This window comes from Anabrus simplex, chromosome 5, assembly GCF_040414725.1.
Source record: "Anabrus simplex isolate iqAnaSimp1 chromosome 5, ASM4041472v1, whole genome shotgun sequence".
In the NCBI taxonomy this organism is placed as follows: domain Eukaryota; kingdom Metazoa; phylum Arthropoda; class Insecta; order Orthoptera; family Tettigoniidae; genus Anabrus; species Anabrus simplex.
The window spans coordinates 198,851,064-198,874,795 of NC_090269.1; the positions used below are offsets into that span (position 1 = coordinate 198,851,064).

Genomic DNA, 23,732 nt, shown 5'->3' on the forward strand with positions numbered 1-23,732 from the left:
GATGATGAGCGTAATGGTGAGGTTTAAATACAAGTCAAGTTCAAAAATTTTGGCACATTAAACCACAGGCAATTAATTTCAGGACTTTATTTGTTGAGGACGGGAAAATAATACATAGATATCGATGATAAATTATTATGAATTGAACATGCTTAAAACTATGAAATGTGAAAACAAATCCAACATGGGTAAAGCCATTAGGAATAAACAAACTTGTAACATAGATAAAATTACTAAAAAATAAAAACAGCGAATGGAGCCTTAACCTCTTAACCGGGCGTGATGAGTTGATTCGTCTACCAATAGTTGTTACTCAATTGGGTAATGACGAGTTAACTCGTCTAGAGCCTTCGAAAATTATCTGCTGGGCGGGACGTGTTATCTCGTCTCTTATTGTTGTTGAGTGTAGTTCTAGGATCGCTTCATAGATGTCAGTATGTTTCAGACTTGCTGCGCGACAGTGCATGCCAATATTTCATTGTATTTTCTTCCATACATAATGGCTAAGCGCGTTCGTTTGGATGATGAAATTATTCTTCGTCTTATTGATTCAGATGACAAATTAGATGACAACTCTTTGGATAGCAACGACAGCACAAGTGGTGAAAGTGACAGTGAACTTGCTTCTGAAAATGAAGAAGAGATAGAATATATTACTGTAGCTTGCCTACAACAAGTGATGCAGCCACTTCGCAGTGACATAGCCAAGGTAATCCTCGTGTTCCTTTTACTTTTTTTATCAGACAGTAAAATAAATATTTTTGTAAGTGATTCCAACAAAGCAAGCCCATTGTACTATTTTAGTCGGTTTATAGCGGAGGGTCTAATCAAGCTAATATGTGAGCAGATAAATAAATACGCAGAACAATTTCTTGAAGTGCGTACGGTACTGAAACCTCGGTCGCAAACTCGGGATCAGACTCCAACTACCACACGAGAGATAAAGTTATTCCTATCCCTTCTCATTTTTCAAGGAATCATAAAGAAGCCCACTTATGAACTGTAGTCACTGAGATTCCATCTCGACAACCATTCTTCAACAAAGTGATCGTTGAAATTTTGTTATTTGTTGACAATAAGACTTACGATAGATAACAACATGTTCAAAATCTCGCCTGTTTTGAATCCAATTAAGAAGTGCCAAGAACTGTATACACCACAGGAAAACATTTGTGTAGATAAATCACTAGTGCTGTGGAAAGAAAGGCTGCAGTGGAAGCAATTCATACCATTGAAAAGGAGTTACTTCGGTTTCAAATTGTTTGTTCTTTGTGAGAGTGGTTCAGAGTATATTTGGAATTTTATTATATTCACTAGGAAGGATACAGACTTTGGGAACTTGTAGAGAATAAACGCTTGAAGAAAGGTGAGCACATTGCCAGATGTAAGGTCAAGATTATGGTCCTGCGCTGGGAAGATAATAGGGAAGTTACCATGATTAGTACGATTCAGGATGAGACCTTCAGAGACGTTGAGAAAAGGAACAAAGTGAAACGAAAAACCCAAGGTAGCAGTGGACTACAATAAGAGGGTGGAGTAGATAAGAGTGATGGACAAATGGAGGCATATCCTATTGCACGAGAAAGAGTAAAGAAGTACTACTTCAATCTCCTCATGCTTTTGCTAGACATTGTTTGTTTTAATTCTTTTCAGCTGTATAAAAAAAATGGAGGAACCAAAGACGGGTTGCACATTATGGTTGAGCTGGCCGAACAGATAGTCAAGAAAATCTTGGAGAAGCAACCAGTGGAATGAGAAGCCCACAAGTGGAAGGGCCATCATTGAATCGTGCACCAACACGATTTACAAAGAGGCATTTCCCAGACTTCTTCCCATCCAGTAACAAAAAGAAGTGTGTGACAAGGAGGTACAAAATATGTTATGACAATGGTGTTAGGAAAGGAGGTCAGTATTAATGCCCAGATTGCAAGGTTGGACTTTGTCCAGCTCTGTGTTTCAAGGTGTATAGAATAGAAACTCGTTGAAGAAAAATGATTTTGAAGATTATTGTCTTACAATTCCTGTTTACTTTTATTTTTCACCGCTTTTTCTTGCTGTTTTGTTATAAAACAAATTCATGTTTTGTAATAACATACTTCATTGCAACAGTGGCATTGTTTTGTTGGTTGTTACTTAGTGTCAGACGTAGTCTCATAATGTAGTTACAAGAAGTCAAATCAAATATTGACTTATAGTTTGAAGTAACAAGTGCAAATCAAAAGAAACTGCTTTTCCCTTTGTGAAAATCAAATGTTCATAAATATATCTCTTGGTTATGGCCATCCATCAATGGCTTCTAATTTCAGATGACCACCAACCATAAGACATAGCCTGCACTGTTGCTAGGAAACACCGTATGACCATCGATCCGTACCTTACATCACAGTCTGTAAGGGTTACACTTCCATCTCACCTTTTATGAGGCTAACTTCCGTAATGCAAGTTTTCAGATGGCCACCAGCCATAAGACATATTTATGTCAAAAAAGGCAGGCTAGATAACTTGTCTTCCGCGAAGGCATGCACGCGTAATGGGCGGGATGAATTCCTTCGTCATCCGCAGAAGCACATAATGGGCGGGACGAGTTATTTCATCTTTTGTGGAAGCATAGAATGGGCGGGATGAGTTATTTCATCATTCATGGAAGCATAATGGGCATGACAAGGTAATTCGTCATCCACATCATGATAATGGGCATGACAAATTAACTCGTTTTCAGTCAAAATATATTCCCCACTACAGATGTTTGTTTCTCACTGGAAACTCCCCGGTTAAGAGGTTAACTACTCACGCCAGTGTTGACTGTCATACAGTACATGTTGATGACTATACATTGTCCAATAAGTTAAATTGCAAGAATGAGCACCATGAATTTCATCCCATAAATGAAGTTACACACAAATTATCATTGTTGCATGTTCCACATGGGATAATAAGGCACTTCCAGGCTATGAATGATACCTGCTTCATCTTCTTCTTCTGTTTTTGCCACATTTGGATGGGGTCATGGGTGTGCAATACATTGCACATGTGTACTTGGACATGTTTTACAGCCGGATGTTCTTCCTGAATCCAACCCTATGTGGAGAGATCCTCTGTTGCATATTTCTGTGGTGGTTAGTGGTGTGGCATGATGTGTGTATCATAGTTGAATCCGCAGAACAGAGGAATTAACCAGATGTAATTAAATCTGGGACCATTCGAACTAATGGCCTCGACACTGGCCGTTTAGCCAAGGACCTGACTATGAACGATATAAGCAATAGGCGTTAAGCAAGGATGAGGTAATTGCTTGTACTTTTCCATGTTCTTCTGGAACTGCAGTAATTACTTGATACAAATAGTACACGGGCTCTGGTAGCCATGTGGTCTTGTCACTCGCTTCTCACCAAGGTGGTTGCAGTTCTTATTGACGTTTTCACATTCTTAAAGATATTACTGATCAAACGGTTGAAATTTCAAGTAAGCCGTATGTGCAGCATACGGTGCCTACCTACTAGGTAAGTAGTCTAAGAATTTGGAGTGTAGACCCGTTAGATCCTCAAATTTTACATTTCCGAGACGGAAATTGACGTTTGGATTTGCTGCTTTTTCATGGGATCGTTGAGAGGGTGCTCGTATTTTTACTGCAATATTTGAAAATAGTTTCATAGTCCACAATGCTTTATTTTCGTTCATTCAATGTATTTTTTCTCACTTATGCGTACCTACCTATTTATTTTCAGATCAAGATTTCGAAGGGTTTTCAATTTTCCAAACATAAAGCCACAAGTGGGCACTCATTAAAAGTTGAAGAATTTTAAAAAAAGGAATCGAGGAAACAAGTGCTGATACAACCTTTGTTCAATCAGCAACAGCACTCGGATGAGTTCTCTTCCAGAGTTTGTAGGGCATTTTTAAGTGCCAACATACCCCTCTAAAAGGTCGAACATGCTGAGATTAGAGCTCTCTTCAAGGACTTTGCAGGAAGAGAGTTGCTTCATGAGTCGACCCTACGTAAAAATTACGTTTCTTCAGAGTATGAAAAGGTATGAATTCATGCACGATTGCCGTATTCTGCATTCTCGTTTAAACAATTTACAAGTAATTTTAACATGGATCTGGCCCTGTTGTAATGAAGGTAATCTCCCGATAATACCTTCATTCTACGAAGAATATTCATTCGGGTACTTTCTTCACCAATCTACACGCAATCAGGGACGACATCGGGAGCCACCCAATTTGGTTATCTATCGACGAGACCACAGACAGTTGTGGAAGATACATGGCCAACGTATGTTCTGGACTGGGCATTTTTAAGGATTTTTAAAACATTATATCTCTGTACATATAGGAGATATTTGCATGATTCCTTTCTTTGTGCTTATTTGAGCATCTAGTTTTGAAAAATGCTGTAAGTATTATGCCAACTACCACTTGAGATTTTAAAATTGTTTATGTATTATATCGGGTTTTGCAAATAGAAAAATATTCTGACGGGTAACTAAGCAAGTACAGTTTTCTGAAATACTGTTATATTTACCCTATTTTGCTAATATAAAATGTGTATAGCAATTACAAAACAACAACAATATTGAGTATGATATAAAAATAATTTTTCGATAATAATAGTAATAATTACAATGATGAAAATGGGAGCTCTTATGAAATTTTATTTTAATTGATAAATTTCGTCAAAAGTTACTTAAATGTAAAATTATTGTTTTATTTACCACAAAAGACTTCTGAGAAAGAGAAAATACACTCTTCTCAACAGACAACTTTACTAACATGTAGACAATCTTTCGTGTTTACGCAAATATGAAATACGAGGGAATATGCGGTAGGCCGTAAAACGAACTCCAGTCATAATGAAAGGTAAGAAGTTCTTTCGAATTCATATGTGAATAATATGTTCATTTGCACATAAACTTACAATATATCTTAAAATATAAAAATATAACTTTCGTCAAGCACATGTTTGCTGTGAGAAGCCATGTCTTTTAGAGCTCACTGAGTGACAAAATTACTGATGCATGCTGGTCGAAAATATTGTAAATTTTCTGACTAGGTCTAATACCGCCATCTGCTAAAATACTCTCGTAACTAATACATGAAGAAACACGATGTAACCACCAGAATGCGTGCATAGCTCGTTCTCGATTTTTAGTGAATTGTCAAACCTTACTACGGGCTATGCCCGCTGCACAGCGTGAGCGTAATTTCAGCCGCTGCGAGCTATGTTAGCAGTTAGACCGGAAAGAGTCACATTTTTGAAGGAAGAAAAGTGGCTTCATATCACCCACACACTTTCTGAGAACAGTGAGACAATTGCAGAAATGCTGCCAGTGAGAAGAAAAAGATATAAGAAAAAGCAGCAGATGCTCCAACAGGGCTACGAGACACGACTTCCTCTTCCTATGAAGAAATTCAAGGACCTAGAGAAGATATAATCAATGAGCATTATCCCACCAATTTACCATCAGGAATACCTACAGTTGCCGAATTCTGGAAATGTTGAAGACAAGTTGAGGAAACTGATGAAGAAGATGAATACCCAAAGGAACTTTAAATCAATTTCAATGTTTTCCTTCCCATTATCACGCAGCCATTAGAGCACCTGTACACATTTGTTAAAGTAATGCAATAAATTAAAGCTGATTATTGATTTGGGATTCAATAAATCATACCAGTTTATCATTTCTTCTTTATTTGATATAGGCTACTCGTATCCTTAAAACAGGTACAAATGTATCAAAATAAACATAGAGCTAGTTAAAGCAGTACAAATGGAAAGTTGAATATAACTTCCATATGTCGCCAAAAAGGCGAACGTAGGGGTGAATAGGAGAAACTTTACTTCACCAAAAGGGCGAATATGCCAATAATTCACATTTGTTAACTTTTGGAGTGACAAATGAAAGGGTTCAGTGGTAAATAATCTTTATTAGAAAAATGAAAAATAAATAAGGTTTCATAAATTTGTATAGAAAAAATTAATACTACTTTACTGACGTAAGTAAAAATCACGTTTTTGTTGATACTGAAATTATTTTTAAATGGTGCATTCGCCCTTCTGGCGAAATACGTTCGATATGTTGTTGTCAGTCGGCCATGGAGAACAGAAAGAGAAGAGTTACACCCTGGATGAGAAAGTTCGATTTAATTGATAATCTCAACCATGTTGTTGTTTGAGTCATCAGTCCATAGACTGGTTTGATGCAGTCCTCCATGCCACCCTATCCTGTGCTAAACTTTTCATTTCTATGTAACTATTGCATCCTACATCTCCTCTAATCTGCTTGTCATATTCATACCTTGGTCTACCCCTACCGTTCTTACCACCAACACTTCCTTCAAAAAACCAGCTGAACAAGTCCTGGGTGTCTTATCATTCTATCTCTTCTTCTCGTCAAATTGAGCCAAATCGATCTCCTCTCGCCAATTCGATTCAGTATCTCTTCATTCGTGATCCGATCTATCCACCTCATCTTCAGCATCCTTCTGTAACAACATTTCAAAAGCTTCTATTCTCTTTCTTTCTGAGCTAGTTATCGTCCATGTTTCAGTTCCATACAATGCCACGCTCCACACGAAAGTCTTCAAAAACATCTTTCTAATTCCTATATCAATGTTTGAAGTGAGCAAATTTCTTTTCTTAAGAAAGCTCTTCCTTGCTTGTGCTAATCTGCATTTTATATCCTCCTTACTTCTGCCATCGTTAGTTATTTTACTACCCAAGTAACAATATTCATTTACTTCCTTTAAGACTTCATTTCATAATTTAATATTTCCTGCATCACCTGCCTTCGTTCGACTGCACTCCATTACTTTTGTTTTGGACTTATTTATTTTCATCTTGTACTCCTGACCCAAGACTTCGTCCATACCATTCAGCAGCTTCTCAAGATCTTCTGCAGTCTCAGATAAAATAACAATATCATCGGCAAATTTCAAGGTTTTGATTTCCTCTCCTTGGATTGTGACTCCCTTTCCAAATTCCTCTTTGATTTCCTTTACTGCCTGTTCTATGTAAACATTGAAAAGGACGGAAGACAAACTGCAACCTTGCCTCACTCCTTTCTGGATTGCTGTTTCTTTTTGAAAGCCCTTGATTCTTATTACTGCAGGCTAATTTTTATACAGTTTGTAGATAGTTCTCGGCATCTGATCCCAATCACCTTCAGAATCGTAAATAGCTTGGTCCAATCAACATTATCGAATGCCTTTTCTAGATCTACAAATGCAATTTACGTGGGCTTGTCCTTCTTGATTCGATCCTCTAAGATCAGACGTAAAGTCGGATTGTTTCCCGTATTCCTACATTTCTTCTGAAGCCAAATTGATCTTCTCCCAACTCAGCTTCAACTTGTTTTTCCATTCTTCTGTAAATAATACGTGTTAAAAAATTTTGCGGGCTTGAGATACTAAACTAATGGTGCGGTAGTTTTCATACTTGTCGGCACCGGCCTTATTGGGAATAGGTATAACAACATTCTGCCGAAAATCGGATGAGACTTCTCCTGTCTTATACATCTTACACACTAAATGGAATAACCTTGCCATGTTGGTTTCTCCTAAGGCAGTCAGTAATTAAGAGGGAATGTCATCATTCCAGGTGCCTTGTTCTTATATAGGTTGCTCACAGCTCTGTCAAATTCTGACCTCAAAATTGGGTCTCCCATTTCATCAGCATTAACAGCCTCTTCTTGTTCCAGAACCAAATTATCTACATCTTTACCTTGATACAACTGTTGGATATGTTCCTGCCATCTTTCTGCTTTGTCTTCTTTCCCTAGAAGTGGCTTTCCATCTGAGCTCTTAATATTCATACACCTAGATTTCCTTTCTCCAAAGGTTTCCTTGATTTTCCTGTATGCGGCATCTAACTTTCCTAGAACCATACAACCTTTGGCATCCTTGCACTTCTCCTTCAGCCATTCTTCCTTAGCTACCTTGCACTTCATCCACTTCATTCTTTAATCGCCTGTATTCTTTTCTGTCCTGTTCATTTCTAGCATTCTTGTATTTTCATCGTTCATGAATCAGGTCTAGTATCTCCTGAGTTATCCACTGATTCTTAGTTGATCTTTTCTTCCTTCCTAACATTTCTTCAGCAGCCCTACTGACTTCATTTTTCATGACTATCCATTCTTTCTCTAGTGTGATTCCTTCAGCCTTTTCATTTAGTCCTTGTGCAACATGTTCCTTGAAACAGTCCCTCATACTCTTTTCTTTCAACTTGTCGAGATCCAATCTTTTTGCATTCTTTCCTTTCTTCAATTTCTTCAGCTTCAGATGACATTTCATGACCAACAAGTTGTCCACGTCTGCTCCTGGGAAAGTTTTGCAATCCAACACCTGGTTTCTGAATCTCTGCCTAATCATAATGAAGTCTATTTGATACCTTCCAGTGTGTCTAGGTCTCGTCCATATGTACAGCCGTCGTTTGTGGTGTTTGAATCAAGTATTGGCAAGGACTAAATTATGATCAGTGCAGAATTCAACCAGCCAACTTCCTCTTTCGTTCCTTTGTCCCAATCCGAATTCTCCTACTACCTTCTCTTCCTGGGCCTACCACTGCATTCCAGTCTCCCATCACAATTAGATTCGTCGCCTTAAGACCTATCTGTGTCGGTGCGACGTAAAGCAAATAGCAAAACAAAAAAAAACAAAAAAACCACAATTAGATTCTTGTCACCTTTTACATATTGTATTAAATCTTCTATCTCTTCACATATTCTTTTGACTTCCTCATCATCCGCTGAGCTAGTAGGCATATAGACCTGCACTATTGTGGTGGGCATTTGTTTGGTGTCTATCTTGATGGCAATAATTCTTTCACTATGCTGCTCGTAGTAGCTTACTCGCTGCCCTATTTTCTTATTCATTATTAAACCGACTCCTGCATTTCCCGTTTGATTTTTCATTTTCAATTCGGTAGTCGCCTGACCAAAAATCCTATTCTTCCTGCCAACGTGCTTCACTTGTACCAACTACATCTAACTTTAGTCTATCCATCTCCCTTTTCAGATTCTCTAATCTACCACAACAATTCAAACTTCTAACATTCCACGCTCCGACTCGCAGAATGTCAGTATCCATCTACCTGATGATCGCCCCCTCTCGTGTAGTTCCCACCTGGAGATCTGAATGGGGAACTAGTTTACCTCCGGAATATTTTACCCGGGAGGAAGCCATCATCAGTACATCTTACATACAGAGAGAGCTGCATGTACTCGGGAGTTAGTTACGGCTGTAGTTTCCCGTTGCCTTTAGCCGTGTAGCAGTATCAACACAGCTAAGGCATGTTGAGTATTATTACAAGGCCATATCAGTCAATCATCTAGACTGCCGCCGTTGCAACTTCCGAAAGGCTGCTACCCCCCTTTCGATGAACCATTCCCTAGTCTGGTCTCTCAACAGATACCCATCCGATATGGTTGCACCTGCGGCTCGGCTATCTGCTTCATGGGGACACGCAAGCCTCCCCACCGCGGCAAGGTCATATGGTTCGCAGGCGAGGATCTCAACCATAATGGTTGATATTAAAATGGTCGGTATTGACAAATAATATATCACACCAATATATCGAATTAAATGTCCATCTTGTCAATACTTCTTCTTCTTCTTCTTCTTCTTCTTCTTCTTCTTCTTCTTCTTCTTCTTCTTCTTCTTCTTCTTCTTCTTCTTCTCCTCCTCCTCCTCCTCCTCCTCCTCCTCCTCCTCTGTCGTTTAAGCCTACTGAGGACCACGGGGCTCGTATCTACTCTTTGGTAGAGTTGTTGCTTTCTTCTTCTTCCAGTACTCCTTCATTTGCTAACTATGAGCCAGCTTTTTCTCCTCTGTCCACTTGTCAATGCTAATGAAAGTTATCTAAATTCTATGCTTTTTATCTTTGGAAGGTACTCATACAATAAAGAAATTCGTGAAAAGAAGATACCAAAAAACAAAGATATAAAATTGAAATGAGCTACTTATAAAGTAATTTAAGTGCATAAAATCTCTATATGTAGGTCAGTCTGGAAAAAAATAGATATTAGATATAAAGAACAACCAAACTGGACTGTGAGACTTACACAGTTTATTTACAATATATGCAGTAAAACCTCGTTAGTGAATTCGTCATTAACACGTTTTCCTGCTTAGCACATCGTAAATTTTAAGTCCCTTTCTCATCGTATTAAATCTATATAAAAATACCTCGCTTATCTTGTCACAAATTTTTGTTATTACCGTTTGGTACGATCACTTTTTTCCTAGCCCTGAAAATGTGACTTCCCTTGTGAAAGGAACATGATTTCCACCTCAAGTAAAGAAGGGTCCTCGCTACAGTTGCGTGATAGCAGGGAAAGGCGTTAAATTCCTGAAATTCACAGGATAAGTTGCACCTTCGGGAATGAACTCAAGAATGTTTAGTTTGGCTTGCCGCTTAGCAGCAAGATTGCTGAATAACACAGTGAGCCTGTTTGTGCTTGTATTTTGCATTCCATTCAGAAATTAAAAATTGATTTTTTGTTGAGTGGTACGGTGAAGGGTAGCATGTATTTTTCTCAATATAGCCTACATCTAGATTAGGAACATAATCGACTGAAGTTGACTAGCGTGGTATATATATGTCCTGTGACAGCCTAGTTATGGATTCGGAAAAAATCGTTAAATTCCTTACGAATCAGGACAGAATTAAAATCTATCTGAAAGTGGATCAGCACCCACATCTTTAAGCCTACAGAGGTAGCACGAAACTGGCATCTTTGAGTTTCGATTCAATTTTTCATGTCGTTCGAATCAAAGTTTCAAAATGGCAGTCAAAGTTGCAGGTCGCACATAGTTGAGTGTAACCTCAAATTCATTGTCTAAGAGTGTGACCAGAAAATAATGTTTAATAATCCATTGGTCCGAAATAAAAGACTTCTACTACCATTTGTTTAAGAAAGTGTGTGATCTGCAATAATACTGGATATTTTCTTGGCCCCCTGTGCAAACCTTTCCATATTTTTGTTGTCTGATGTTTTTCATACCTTTCAGTGCACTGTTATTTTAGAATCCCTAGCAGAAAAGGTTTTTCATATTTGTTTTCATGTTTTTTTGCACCTTTAAATATTATACTCTCATATTTAGAAATTGTAGATATAGTTTTTACTGTACTCGTGGATACATGACGTAACATCATACCTAGTGTTTCCATATCCCTGTTGGATAGTTTTTATCCGTGTATTCAGTTGTACGTTTTCTTACTTAATACATCCTTTATCCTTGTGTCCTGCAGAAACGTCTTAACGAGGTTTTACTGTGTATATATAATAACATTAGTCCTTAAGATTCCTACGTCATTAACTTCACATCCTACTAAAGTGACGTAAAGTGTAAAATAATGAGTTGCTTGTGTTTCATATAAATTGTTGTAAAATTGTCAAGGAATTAATAGATAATCAGCCCTTTTACGGAAGGCAAAGAGAAAAGATCACTCCTCTTATACATCAGTAATAGAAACTTTGCAGCAATGGCATAAATATTATTTTTAAAACACAACCTAGATACATGCTAGTTACATAATATTAATTCATACGAGTCACAGGGTGCTCCAAATTAAAACGTAAATACTGTAGAATTGTTTATTTAAATGATAAATCTTCATTATTGTCAGCATAATTGCATCAGTTACATCGGAGTTTAAATGTTTAGCTTGACTATCACGTAATGTGCACAAGCGATGTCTGAATTAGTGTGTAATCGCATGCGAGCTTGATTCCTTTTACAAGCGAGTCATATGTGCGAGCAAACGTCTATGTTACAATTTCGTGGCATTTGAGATATTCATGGAATAGACATCTATGGTGTGTCCTGGATCTGTATTTGCAGGTAGTTTGAGCATATCTCAACACATGGCTATAGTATTCCAGAAATTGTGAAGAGAAATGCACTTGAAAAATAATGGAACAAAAGTCTCTGTTACATCGTTTCCTGCGCGAGCACTGACAATGTCACAAATTGAATGCAATGTAATGAACACATTCTAGTCTGGAGATTGTTCTGGTGTGTTCAGTCTTGTATTACTGAGTTTATTTAGTTTCTCATTGACACCATAGTCATGCAATCAGACGATAGTAGTGATCGTAATGTACTGTTGTCCCCAAGCAGTGTACACAAGTTGACGAAAAACAGATGCAGGAAAAAGAAAAGTGACCCCAGTGTTTTGAAAGATGTGGAACGTAAACAATTAAGGGATAGTGGGAAAGTTTACACCAGTAAGAGAGTTCAGCATGTAGAAGAACATAAGAAACCAACAGATAATTTCAATTGTTGTCAATGTAGGAGATCTGGGTGTAAAGAATTGAGTTGCAAATTAAAACTCTCCTATTTCCTGGAATTTTACAAATTATCTTATGAGGAACAGACCCTTTATTTAATGAAATGTGTTGACTTAGAGGAACCTAACAGATGAAGGAAAGGACTAACTGATGCAACTTCTCGAAAAAAAGCCACATTTCTTTACAGATTAGTATCTCTGCAAGTTTGTAAAATTACCCTTATGCACACATTTTCATTTTCGCATGGATGTATCCATACTCTCCAGAGAAATAAGAAAGACGGGATCAGTGTTCCTAAAGACCAGAGGGGCAAGCATTTCAATCATCCTCACTCTGTTAAAAGATAAAATCAAAAACAAAGTTGCAGATCAAAAACAGCTTCCCGAGGCTGTCCAGCCATTATTCTCGACACAAAACTGAGAAAGAGTACCTGTCACCTGATTTAATCTTAGCTAAAATGTACAGAGCCTTTAAATCAAAACACTCTGAGGCTGAAGTAAGCCTTACATACCATCAATGAACCTTTTATTAAATGAATCTGAAAATAGGCTCTCCACGAAGTCACACGTGTAAATACTGTAACTTATTGTTTAACAAACTTCAAGCTGCTCAAATAGAAGAAGAGCAGAAGAAAATACAGACTGATAGTATGCTGCACCATTACAAAGCCGATCAAGCGTATAAAGCCATGCACAATGATGGTGAAATTGCCAAAAGGAATGACAATGTAACTGTCCTTCGTGTCGATCTGCAACAAGTTCTGTTCTGCCCTACACTCACGCATTCATCCATGTACTACCAACGCCAGCTGTCTTCGTACAATTTTGTTATACATGACATGGGACACAATAAAATAACTTCCTATCTCTGAAATGAAACAATTGGGAAGAGAGGATCAACAGAAATAACATCATGTTTATTAAAACACATCACTGAAAACTTTCAACCAAGCAGTTTGCAGAGCAGAAACTTATTGTGTGGTCCGATCGATGCGTAGGACAAAATAATAACTGGCTACATCTTGTACTATTCAGGAAATTTGTTTCCTCAGGATTTTTTTATGAAGTTCATAAAAATGTCTCTGTTCGGGACACAGCTTCCTACCATGCGACAGAGACTTCGCATTAATTAAAAAACAGAAAAAGGTTTCTACAGTCCACGTTCCTTCTGAATGGAAGTATATGATAGGAGAATCTTTTATTTCAAGAAACTAGGAAATAGTAGAGATGGACAGAAATGACTTCAAAAGTTTTGAACCATTGACCAGGGTTATCATGGAGAATAAAGAACTAAAATCACGGAGGCTATGTGGATAAAATTTACTAAAGATGAGCCTGGTGTTGTATACGTTAGATAATCACACAATACAATAATACCATTCCAATATTATTCAGTTTTGGCACCAAGAAATGTCATCATTGGTGAGACATTTTCAATTTTTGACCTTGTTCCTTTGAATCCAGATGACCTGCCGATTATGAAGGGAAAAAAGAAAGATCCTCAGGATATGGTGAAATACTTGAAGGAGGAGTATCATAGTTTCTATGTAAACCTAAAAACAGCATATCAGAATATAAACTACAAGTGAATTGAAAAATATAACTTACAGTGTTGCTATTATTATTTTCCGTGTATATCAATTTGAATATATTTGTTATACATTTTCAAATTTTGCCGTTAATGTGTAACGAGATGATGTAATAATAATAATTATAAAGATGTGCAAATTATAGTGTTGAAGTACCAGATGGAAGAGCACAGTAGTTACTTTCTAAAGTAATCTTAACCACTGTAAAGAAACGAGTTCAATTATGTTTTACACTTAATGGAACAGTATTTGTACGCACCAGATCATTATAATTAGGCTAAAACTTTAAAATAACACTACTCTCCTCTGTATGCATCCATTATGTGTGAACGAGTGAGCGCATGCACTTCTAACTTGTTGGTTTATGGAACAAAAGTCTATGTTACGTTCTCTCACATAGCCATGTACCGCAGTCAACAGTAATCTTTATTGATGTTTTTTTAAATATATAGGGAATGTAACATAGACATTTGTTCACGCATGTGACTCAATTTGCTTTACATCACACCAACACGATATGTCTTATGGTGACAATGAGATAGGAAAGACCTAGGAGTGGGAAGGAAGCAGCCGTGGCCTTAATTAAGATTCAGCCGCAGTATTTGCTTGCTGTGAAAATGGGAAACCACAGAAAACCATCTTCAGGGCTGCCGACAGTGGGGTTCGAACAAGCTTGGTACCGCATGACGTCACAAACCCATATGGAACTCCCCAGCAACCGATGTTGCATGATTATAAATGAGCAGTGGAACACTAGAAGTTCAAAATACTTTTGTTATGTCTTGTTCTTGAAAATAACACTAAAATACAGTGTCTGTCAAAAGTTTAAGGACACCATGAAAAAAACACAAGGTTCAGATCTTCTAACAACACATTTATTGAAAAATTCTACAAAAATTCCTGGAACATGCTAACCTTGTTAGTACTCAATGTGACCTCCTTGGCTTTTCGGCATGCTCTCACTCAGTCTGGCATGGAGTCGATTAACTTCCTGCAGTTCTGGATGTTGTTCTCTCGCCACAAGTCAGCTAGATTCAGCTTCAGCTCTTCCTTGGATTTGGGTTTCCTTTTCGCCAACTTCAGTGCCATGGAATTCCATAGATTCTCTATGGGATTAAGGTCAGGAGAATGTGCTGGCCATGGTAGCAGTTTGATTTCCTGATCCTTCAACCAGTTCAATGTGAGGCGACTCCGGTGACTGGGAGCATTGTCTTGTTGGAAAAGAAAATGTTCTCCTATTAGCCTAGTGATCAGATGGAACCATGACTTCCTCTAAGATTTGCACGTATCCCTGACTATCAACAGTACCATCAATCATGTAGAATTCTCCAGGCCCTTCATATGTTGTGCACCCCCGAATCATCACTGCCTCTCCTCCTACTTCAACAGCAGGTGCAAGACAGGCTGGCAGATACTTCTCTGTTTTAGTGCGTCTTACTTGCACTTGTCGTCTAGGTTACAATTCAAATCTGTTTCCTTTGAGAAAACACATTTCCGCCATGCTTTCTTCAGCCAATTGCGCCTCTGGAAACACCACAGCCTTTGTCTGTCCTTAGCCAAGTCATTTAACAGAGACTTGCACAAGGCTACGCAGGACATCAACCCAGCATCTCTCAGATGGCATCCTAGAGCCTCGAGACTGATGTCAATATGCAATTAATCTTTAATTATAATCAAAAGATCAGGTAAACTACCTCTATGATCTTCTTTACATAAGCAAAGTATTTTGCGGTCAGTTCGGTCGGTGGTTACCTAGGTCTACCTGATCTGGAAGACTCTCGTACGGTACCAGTACGTTTAAACTTGCTGATTCTGTATTCAAAACACGTTTTTTTCACTTCAAGCTTTTTTGCAATCTGCCTATAGCTCAAGTCACTCCTCCACATCCCAATAATCTGCCACTATTCACAGATTTCCGGCGCATTTCCAGCCTTTATTTACTTATTTATTTATTTTTTTAAAGGGAAATTGATCCAACCTTTAACACTCTTCCAACAAAACAAACCGTGATTGTTTGAAAAGGAGGGAATCAGCTGTTTGACCAATTTTACCAACTCCTGATATTACAATCTAAATGACCGTGGCAGTTCCAAGTTCATTTGCAGCGAATTTAGAATGCGGCAGAATAAAAAAGAAAAAACGGACATTTTTCTCTCTGGAAGGTGAAGAAATCTGAAGTGGAAGGCGTGAAATGGCTTTCACAATTGTTAACAATAAAAAGTGATAAGTGCACGGGAATCCTCATAGGTATGTGTATACCCATTCCAAAAAGCATTGGTACAGCTGCACCCGTTCCGGAGTAATTGATTTTTTCCCCAACACAAGTATGTAATTTTAAAGGTATTTTCATAATAGAAATATCGTAGTAGCACCCTTAATTTTAAAGATTAAAATTTTGATATTTGGCAGAAAAGTTCACTTGTGGTAAGCATATGATTGATATGGGAACAATATGGAATTCTGCATTAATTTAAGGACAGGAGAGAACATTCAGTTTTGAAGGGGTGCCCTTAAACTTTTGACAGACACTGTAGTTCAATTTTACATTGATGTTTACCTGTCCGATATTACTATTAATGCTCTAAGGGCGATACAGTGAGATTTTATCATATTCATTTTCTATGTTGTATTCCCTGCCCGATTACTCATTCCTGCCACCCGACTGATGAAAATTTCTGGGGAGAACACTAAAATCGTAAACATTTAAAAAATTCTGTGTTGTGTTGGACATATGTTTTGTACACTTGTTTATTGTTAGTGTTGACATTCTTTCAAATACTGTTATATGTCCAACCCTTGTGCTGTTTCTCCACGGGGTTGGGTATGAAGTGAGATGAATCTTCATAGTGAGTTTTTATGACCAGATGCCTTTCCTGACATCAGTCTCATCAGAGGAATTCTTGAGATGAAATGAATGATGCGATGGTAGGAAGGGAGGGGGTGAAACCTTTTGCTGCCCCAACAGGACTTGAACGGGATCACCTTTATGGCCACTGACGGGCTTCTTTCAAGAGTGGGGATCACAGTTTTCAACTTTTAGGGGACTTTAATTCTATTATAGCCTTTTGTGTGCATAGAGGACACAGTGAATGATAACAGAAAAATTATGAATTTATCTGGTCAAAAAATCAAGCAATTTTAAACGTCCAGTTGTACCAGTCAAATGTGTCATGAGTAATGGCTAGTTAAAATACAACTTTCAATCATCAGCTTTCATCACCAAAAACAAAGTGTATCAAGAATACAATAATTAGGAATAAATTTTTAGTTTTTTTCTTGTACTATTTTTCAATGATGTGTGTTACATCTTGATAGCAGTTCTTGGTTAATCTTACTGTAAATTTCTTTGATCAACAATACCACTCAAATTGTATACCGCCACCTCTCCTACCCGGCCAGCCAACATTAATTTCTCAGTCTATCCCAAAATACTTCTGCTAGAGGTTTAGTGGAGATGGTGTATTTGGTAAGACCAAACCTTTTACAGAAATCAGCAAAGAATTTAGGCATTTTCCATTTTTTTTTCTCTGGCTCCTATCATTGAACCAGTGATACATCTCTTTTCTGCATATTTTTCATATTAGTTCCTGGGTCTCGAATCTGATGATGGGATCTACAATGTAGCCCTGGGGAAAATGAGCTGGAAGGTGATGTCAACCCATCTGTTGCTGCCAACAGTGGAGAGACCCTGTACCTCTTCTTACACGTTAAATGCTTTCTTCGTCAATGCATTAATGGTGGATGATTTGGCTGTATGATTACTCAAGTTCTGTAAAGTTCACACTGTGGACATGCTGCCTGAGCGTGGGCAGTTGTTTCGGTCTTTTTGTGGCAGCACTGACAGATATTTTCATTCTGGTATCTGCCTAGTATACTGACACCTTCACGGTCATTTTAATGCCTTCTCTCCATTCATTGCATGACAAGCCGTGGTATTCTCGGATCCACTCTTTTAGCTGGAGTGTGCTACTTAAACAAGAGCATGCCTTTCTTTACCTTTGTGCTCCTTTGTACTCCAGTTCTTAATAAGAGTTAAATCTCAACCTTTGGCATATCTTATGTATGTCTATTTAACCCCTTTGGTCATGAATTGTTGCATTTTCTGCCACATGTAATTCAGGGAGGCTTGATGAAATATAATCCAAATGTTGCCTAGAAGTATTCAAGAGTGAATGATTTGATTTCAGTAAAATCTGAAATGAATGAATGAATGAATGAATGAATGAATGAATATACTGTAAATGTACCTCCCGTATAGAGCAGAATATACCCAAGCCCTTGAACGTTTGGTCTGTATAAAGCGTATCATGAGGTAGGATCAAACAGAAGCTGTAATAACTCCTTAAGTGTTCCTCTGATCATAATATTAACATTATTTAAACTTACATAGAATTTTATTTTATTTTTAGATTTTCTTTAGGCCTTATTAAATTATCTTAGTAATAAGAGAGCTTGAATATGTTGTAAATTCATTCATTATTTAATTTTTACTTGGAAGCAAAAGCACATTTTATATTGAAAGGCATACCCCTTGAAAAAAGAACAATGGTTAAAGGAATCATATTGATGCTGTGAGTGCCTGGAAAAGCATGTGATGAACTGCCTCTTAACTTTAGATGATAGTGAAATACCAGAATGGGTTGGAGTTTTGGTTAGTGCAACTTGGCCAGAAAATCCTGATTTGACATTTGGGGGAAAAGAAATAAGAAAGTTATGCAAATATTTTTAAGCTTTCTGAAAGACAAATTCTAAGAGGTTTTTGAGAGTATCTTCTGAACAAGAATATTTATCATCTCTGCTGCTCCCTTTTAATATGGACATGCATCCTAATTTCAGTAGTGAGCGAGAACAAGGCTTCTCACAAATGAACTTGATCATAATTCCAACAAGAGCAGCTTTGCAGTTAAAGACTGTTGTAAACCTTATGTTTATTAAGTTTGTTGGTCCTGCTCTTTAGTTCATGGTTCCTGAAATAATGACATCTGGCATCTGAAACCAAAAGCGAGGATATAAAGTGTGAAGATGGCAGTGATCATGTTTTTTTTTATCAGTTTGGAACATATAAGCAGGTCAGCAATAAGAGATGCTACCAGTTCTTGTTCATATTTGCTAATCTGTTCATCGCATTTTTAATATGTATGTTTTAAGGTTGTAATGTTTTGTAGAATTCAAAATGACAAACTGAGAGTACCTTTTAAAGTTTTTTTTTTTTTTTTTTTTTTTTTTTTTTTTTTTTTTTTTTTTTTTTTTTTTTTTTTTAATGCAAGCGCTGTGTACGTTATAAAATCCAACAATTGAACAATTGAGTACTTTTTGGTTTAACAGTAGGTTTGGGCAGTGGAAGGTTAAAAGTTAGCTCCCAGTAATTTACTCATATATTTAAAAAAAATTAGATCCAAAATGTCATTTAAAGTATTCTATGGTATACTAAGCTGCTTTGACTTGTTGAAGTAGCAAGAAAATGGATACTGAAGCTGGAAATCATCCAGATAAACAATATTGAAATTGGATGAAAATTGGAACAAAATTTGAAGGAAAAAAATGGATTCAATGAAAAATGTAGGAATGATTGATGAAGAGTCAAGTGATGGTGGTGGTGTTGGAGATGATCAATTAAAAAAAAGGGAAGGTACAACTAGGTATCATCTTCTGGTGGAAGAAAATCTACTGTTTTGTATTTTATAAATTAACCCACATAACAGCTCTGATTACAAGCTCTTACGAGAAGCAGTGAACTTTCAGGTGTGAATCAGAATTAGCTGGTTACCATTTCATTTTGAGAAGAGTCAATAGTATCTCTGCTGTCCTAATTTTCTTATCTTATTTGGTTCCTCCCCTTCCCTCTTCAACCAACATCTTTATTTTCTCTGCTGTTTCAGTCATTCCGCCAAAAACAACTTCTCCGAAGGCATCAAAACTTATATCATAATCCAAACTATGTTCCTCCTCCTCCTCGAGAAAAAACTCATGAATGTCCTGAATGTGGGCGTGCATTCCGACATAAAGGTAACCTCATACGGCATATGGCAGTGCATGATCCAGACTCGTCTGCTCAAGAAAAGGCTCTGGCTCTAAAGTTAGGACGACAGAAGAAGATCCAGGTGAGATTTATTGCCAGATAATTCCTTGTGTTGTTAGAAATTTAATTATAAGGGAAATAATATTGTTGGGTTATATACTAGTTAGCCTGTCTACGAATGAACCTATCTTTATGTGATAAGGCACTTTTATTCCTGAATTTATTAACTTCTAGACTTGAAAATAGTGTAAATTTTTATGAACCTCTTAGTAAAATATCATACATAATTCTCTTCTTGTGAGGAAAACTGATTGATTGTGAATTGAATGATTAAAAATAGGTCTTAATAGTCACTATCCTGCAGGTATTTTTCTAGTAAAGAATTTTCAGTAAAATTGCTGGAGGCGTTTCGTTACTTTTGTTTAAGCTTGCACTGCAAATGGAATATATGTGCATGGTATTAATATTTCTGGGATGCTAGTGAAAATCAGCTTATATAGACCCGTAAAATATACGGTATCGATTTTTTATATACAGAAAACCTCTGTTAACCAAAATAAAGTGAGTTTACACAATTTCGAATAACCAGAATTTTGGTTGGTATTTGGCATCAGAAGGTAGAAAACGACTTGTACAGTAGTATACATTGAAATAATTGTTTCGATGGACTGTATTTAAATTGCTTCCAGGTCAATAGGTCTACAGCAGAGAGGTTTGTTATGCATAAATATCTAGCAAGAAAAATGGCTAATGAAAAGTATGGTCGTAGTACAACAGAGGTCAGTTATACATAAATGTCTAGCAAGAAAATTTCCTTATTTTAAAAAATTACTACAAAAGTTACCTATTCAATAATAAAATGTTGTAAGGCAAAAATGTCTAATAAAAATCAAGTCTAAAGTAATGTATGGTCTAAAGGTATTTAGGTATTTATTAATGAACATAACAGGCGTTCATCCCCGAATACATGTTCACAATAATAATAAATAAATAAATAAATACTAACTACTGCTACTGTACACCTTGGCCGTGCCATGAAGCCCGTCAGATACTCCGGAAACGTGACCTCAAAAGTTAGGTCACCATGGTAGTCATCCTCCGTCTCTTCATGCCACGTCCAGCTACTCCCCTGTCTAATTCTAAATTCACACTTAAAACATCAATAACTAATAAAATTAATAAACGTAGTCCAACCTAAGCCACCCCTCTCCACCATATACAAAATAAAATGAACAATAAAACAAAAAGACCTAACGCCACAGTTATAGACCAAAACCAACTCCATCTTACCTCCTCAGCCGGGTCTATATGTACATTCTACTGCTGGTGTTGCAACTTTCTGCTTGTTATCACTCACACGTACCCACTCATCACGCAACCTTCTTGCTTCAGCATTTTCATCACCTTTATTGTTCCCTGACCTACTCCAAAATAAGCTACAACAGCAACATTACACGATTGCATACCAAACCAGCCATCTTTCAGATTCCACCTCCTATAGTAGAAGGCTAAATAATAACAACAATATTCCGTCATTGCATTCCAATCCACCATACCACAACTTTTACCAATCCGCGTTAACATTGCTTCATTTCATTTCATTCCGTCATAACACTCCATAATAAAATTACCTCTCCATCTCCAAAAATTTTGGCAATGAATAACAAATACCAATCACGCATATACCAACACCTCTCCAACATCACATTTTTTCGTCATGTATGGTCTAAAGGAAATTTTTTTCATTTTCTGTAATCTGTTTAGAAAAATAGTTGAGGCCTAAAAGAGGCATACAACAGTAACCATGATTTAACAGTCTGATTGTGTTGCTGTTTCTAAATCTGAATGACATAGAAGAGATATTCAATACATTATAAACGTAATTAAATCAGTCGTACCAATAGCAAATTCTATAACAGAAGGGGAAGAGTACCAATTCCTTCAAATACTTGGATTGTCCATGAATCTACGTTAAGCCCTTTTCAGAGAACAAACAGTCAAAGGAATTGTAGATTTCAGCAGATGATTGTAACTCATCATGTTAACATATGGATGATTTTGGAAATCATAAAGAAAGATCAGGCAGATAGTCAAGTTCTCACTACCCAACTTTTGGTAAGACACCTTAGACAATATCCAATAATAAAATTTTATATCACAAATCTACTCCAGTTTGAAGTTATGGTTTCCAACTTTCAGCAATGTAAAGAATGAGGAGAAGAGCTCTGGGCTGAAGTTGTTGTGCAAAAAAATTGAAAATGAAGATATTAATGACGGCTTGTTAACTTTTGTGTGCAGAACAAAAAGTATGAATTGCTTTTAAATAATTATCAGTGATAATGAATACCATTTGCCAATACCCATTAGCGCCTACGGTTACCATAACAACATGGCAAATATGCAGTTTTCAACCAGGTCCAGAAGAGTCCAATTATGAGTAAGAGATGTGAACAAAAGCCTTTTTCACTCTGTAGATGTGTGTGCTACATAATAATTGCTCCAGTTTTATTCTTCCTTTCCCACTGTTATGTCAATGCACCTGAATTTCAAGTACTGTCAATAAATAAGCAAAAATGGGTAAAGGTTTTGCATAAGTACATTGCTATCTGTAAAACATTATTAGTTTAATCATTGCATTTATATTCAAGAGACTTCCACAATACTATGTGAAAAAGTATATGTAAATTATAACTAAAATTAGTTGAGTAAAGCGGACTTTTATCTTCGAGTTGCCATATGGATATGCTAGATGCTTATATACAGAGATTATAGATCTATGAATTTTTTTAATTAGGAGAGAATTTTCACTTGGTGAAGCCTTTGATATTAGTGACATTGATATTTTCATGCAGCCTTCAGAACCGAGAACAAAGGCTATGCCGAAAGTTTTTAGCAGTCCGTAAATTGTAATACTGCGGACAATGGAATTCTTTTCATTTCAAAGAGCGATGTTTCTCGACCTTGGAACATGCCTGCACAACCCCTCCCACCGATGGTTCCTCCACAGTGCGGGAAAAAGCACAGGCAGTGCTGAATCAGACTTGGTGCAAGATGGATCTGTGCGTCGCAATTTTCGCCCAATGATTTTTTTATGATTATATAAAAAGAATTTAAGTGCTCAAGAATGCCATTCTTCTTTGATGCGTGTTTTTGGTGAGGCTTCCCCTTCTAGGGTCACAGTTGGTAATTGGTTTCAGGAGTTTTCATGGGGTCGACAGTCAGTTGAAGATGAACCTCGTCCCTGTCACCCAGCAACAGCTGTGAGTCAGGAAAACATTGGTGCTGTGAGGAAAATGATCAAAGAGGATCCACATATTCCACTTTGTGACATTGAAGGGACCATAAATACCGTTTTTTACTTTGAGGCGAAGAAAATGAAAAAAATCTCTCATACAAGACACCCCCCCCCCCCAACGTAATTCATCAAAGAAAAAGGATGATTCCACTTCGAAGCCGATACAAGTCTTATTGCAACTCTAGTGACATCACACAAATTTGTGAATACTTTCGTCCGTACGACCCACACAAGGAAAACACTTCAAAGTCATGCGGTACATCTGTGTTTCGTAGTTAAGAAATGTCCGCCTCCGTAGCGTAGGCCTACTGCAGATCTGATGACGTTGCACAAATAGGTGAATAGTTTTGTGTTCGACCCGCGCATTGCAAGCACGCATCAGTCATGCTACATGTCTGTGTTTTGTAGTTAATAATGTGTGCCAGCGTAGTGGTTGCACTATTAGCTGCCGTTCTCGGGAGTCTGAGTTTGATTCCTGGTATCGTACTGCCTGAGATTTACGAATGGCAGGAAGGTTGCTGTGCGGTAAAAATGGTACAT

The 23,732-nt window shown here is 37.2% G+C and overlaps 1 protein-coding gene across 8 annotated transcripts in view; it reads left to right on the plus strand.

The window, feature by feature from the left end:
- LOC136873912 (transcriptional repressor CTCF) overlaps positions 1 to 23,732 on the plus strand; it is a 393,845-nt gene that overhangs the window by 306,954 nt on the left and 63,159 nt on the right. For 7 of the 8 annotated variants that reach the window (XM_067147244.2, XM_067147245.2, XM_067147243.2 and 4 more), the window contains one exon: positions 19,758 to 19,979. The exons of the other annotated variant lie outside the window; for it this stretch is intronic. In XM_067147244.2, coding sequence (XP_067003345.1) covers positions 19,758 to 19,979 — 222 coding nt within the window. The remainder of the gene's footprint in view (positions 1 to 19,757; positions 19,980 to 23,732) is intronic. 8 annotated transcript variants of the gene reach the window in all.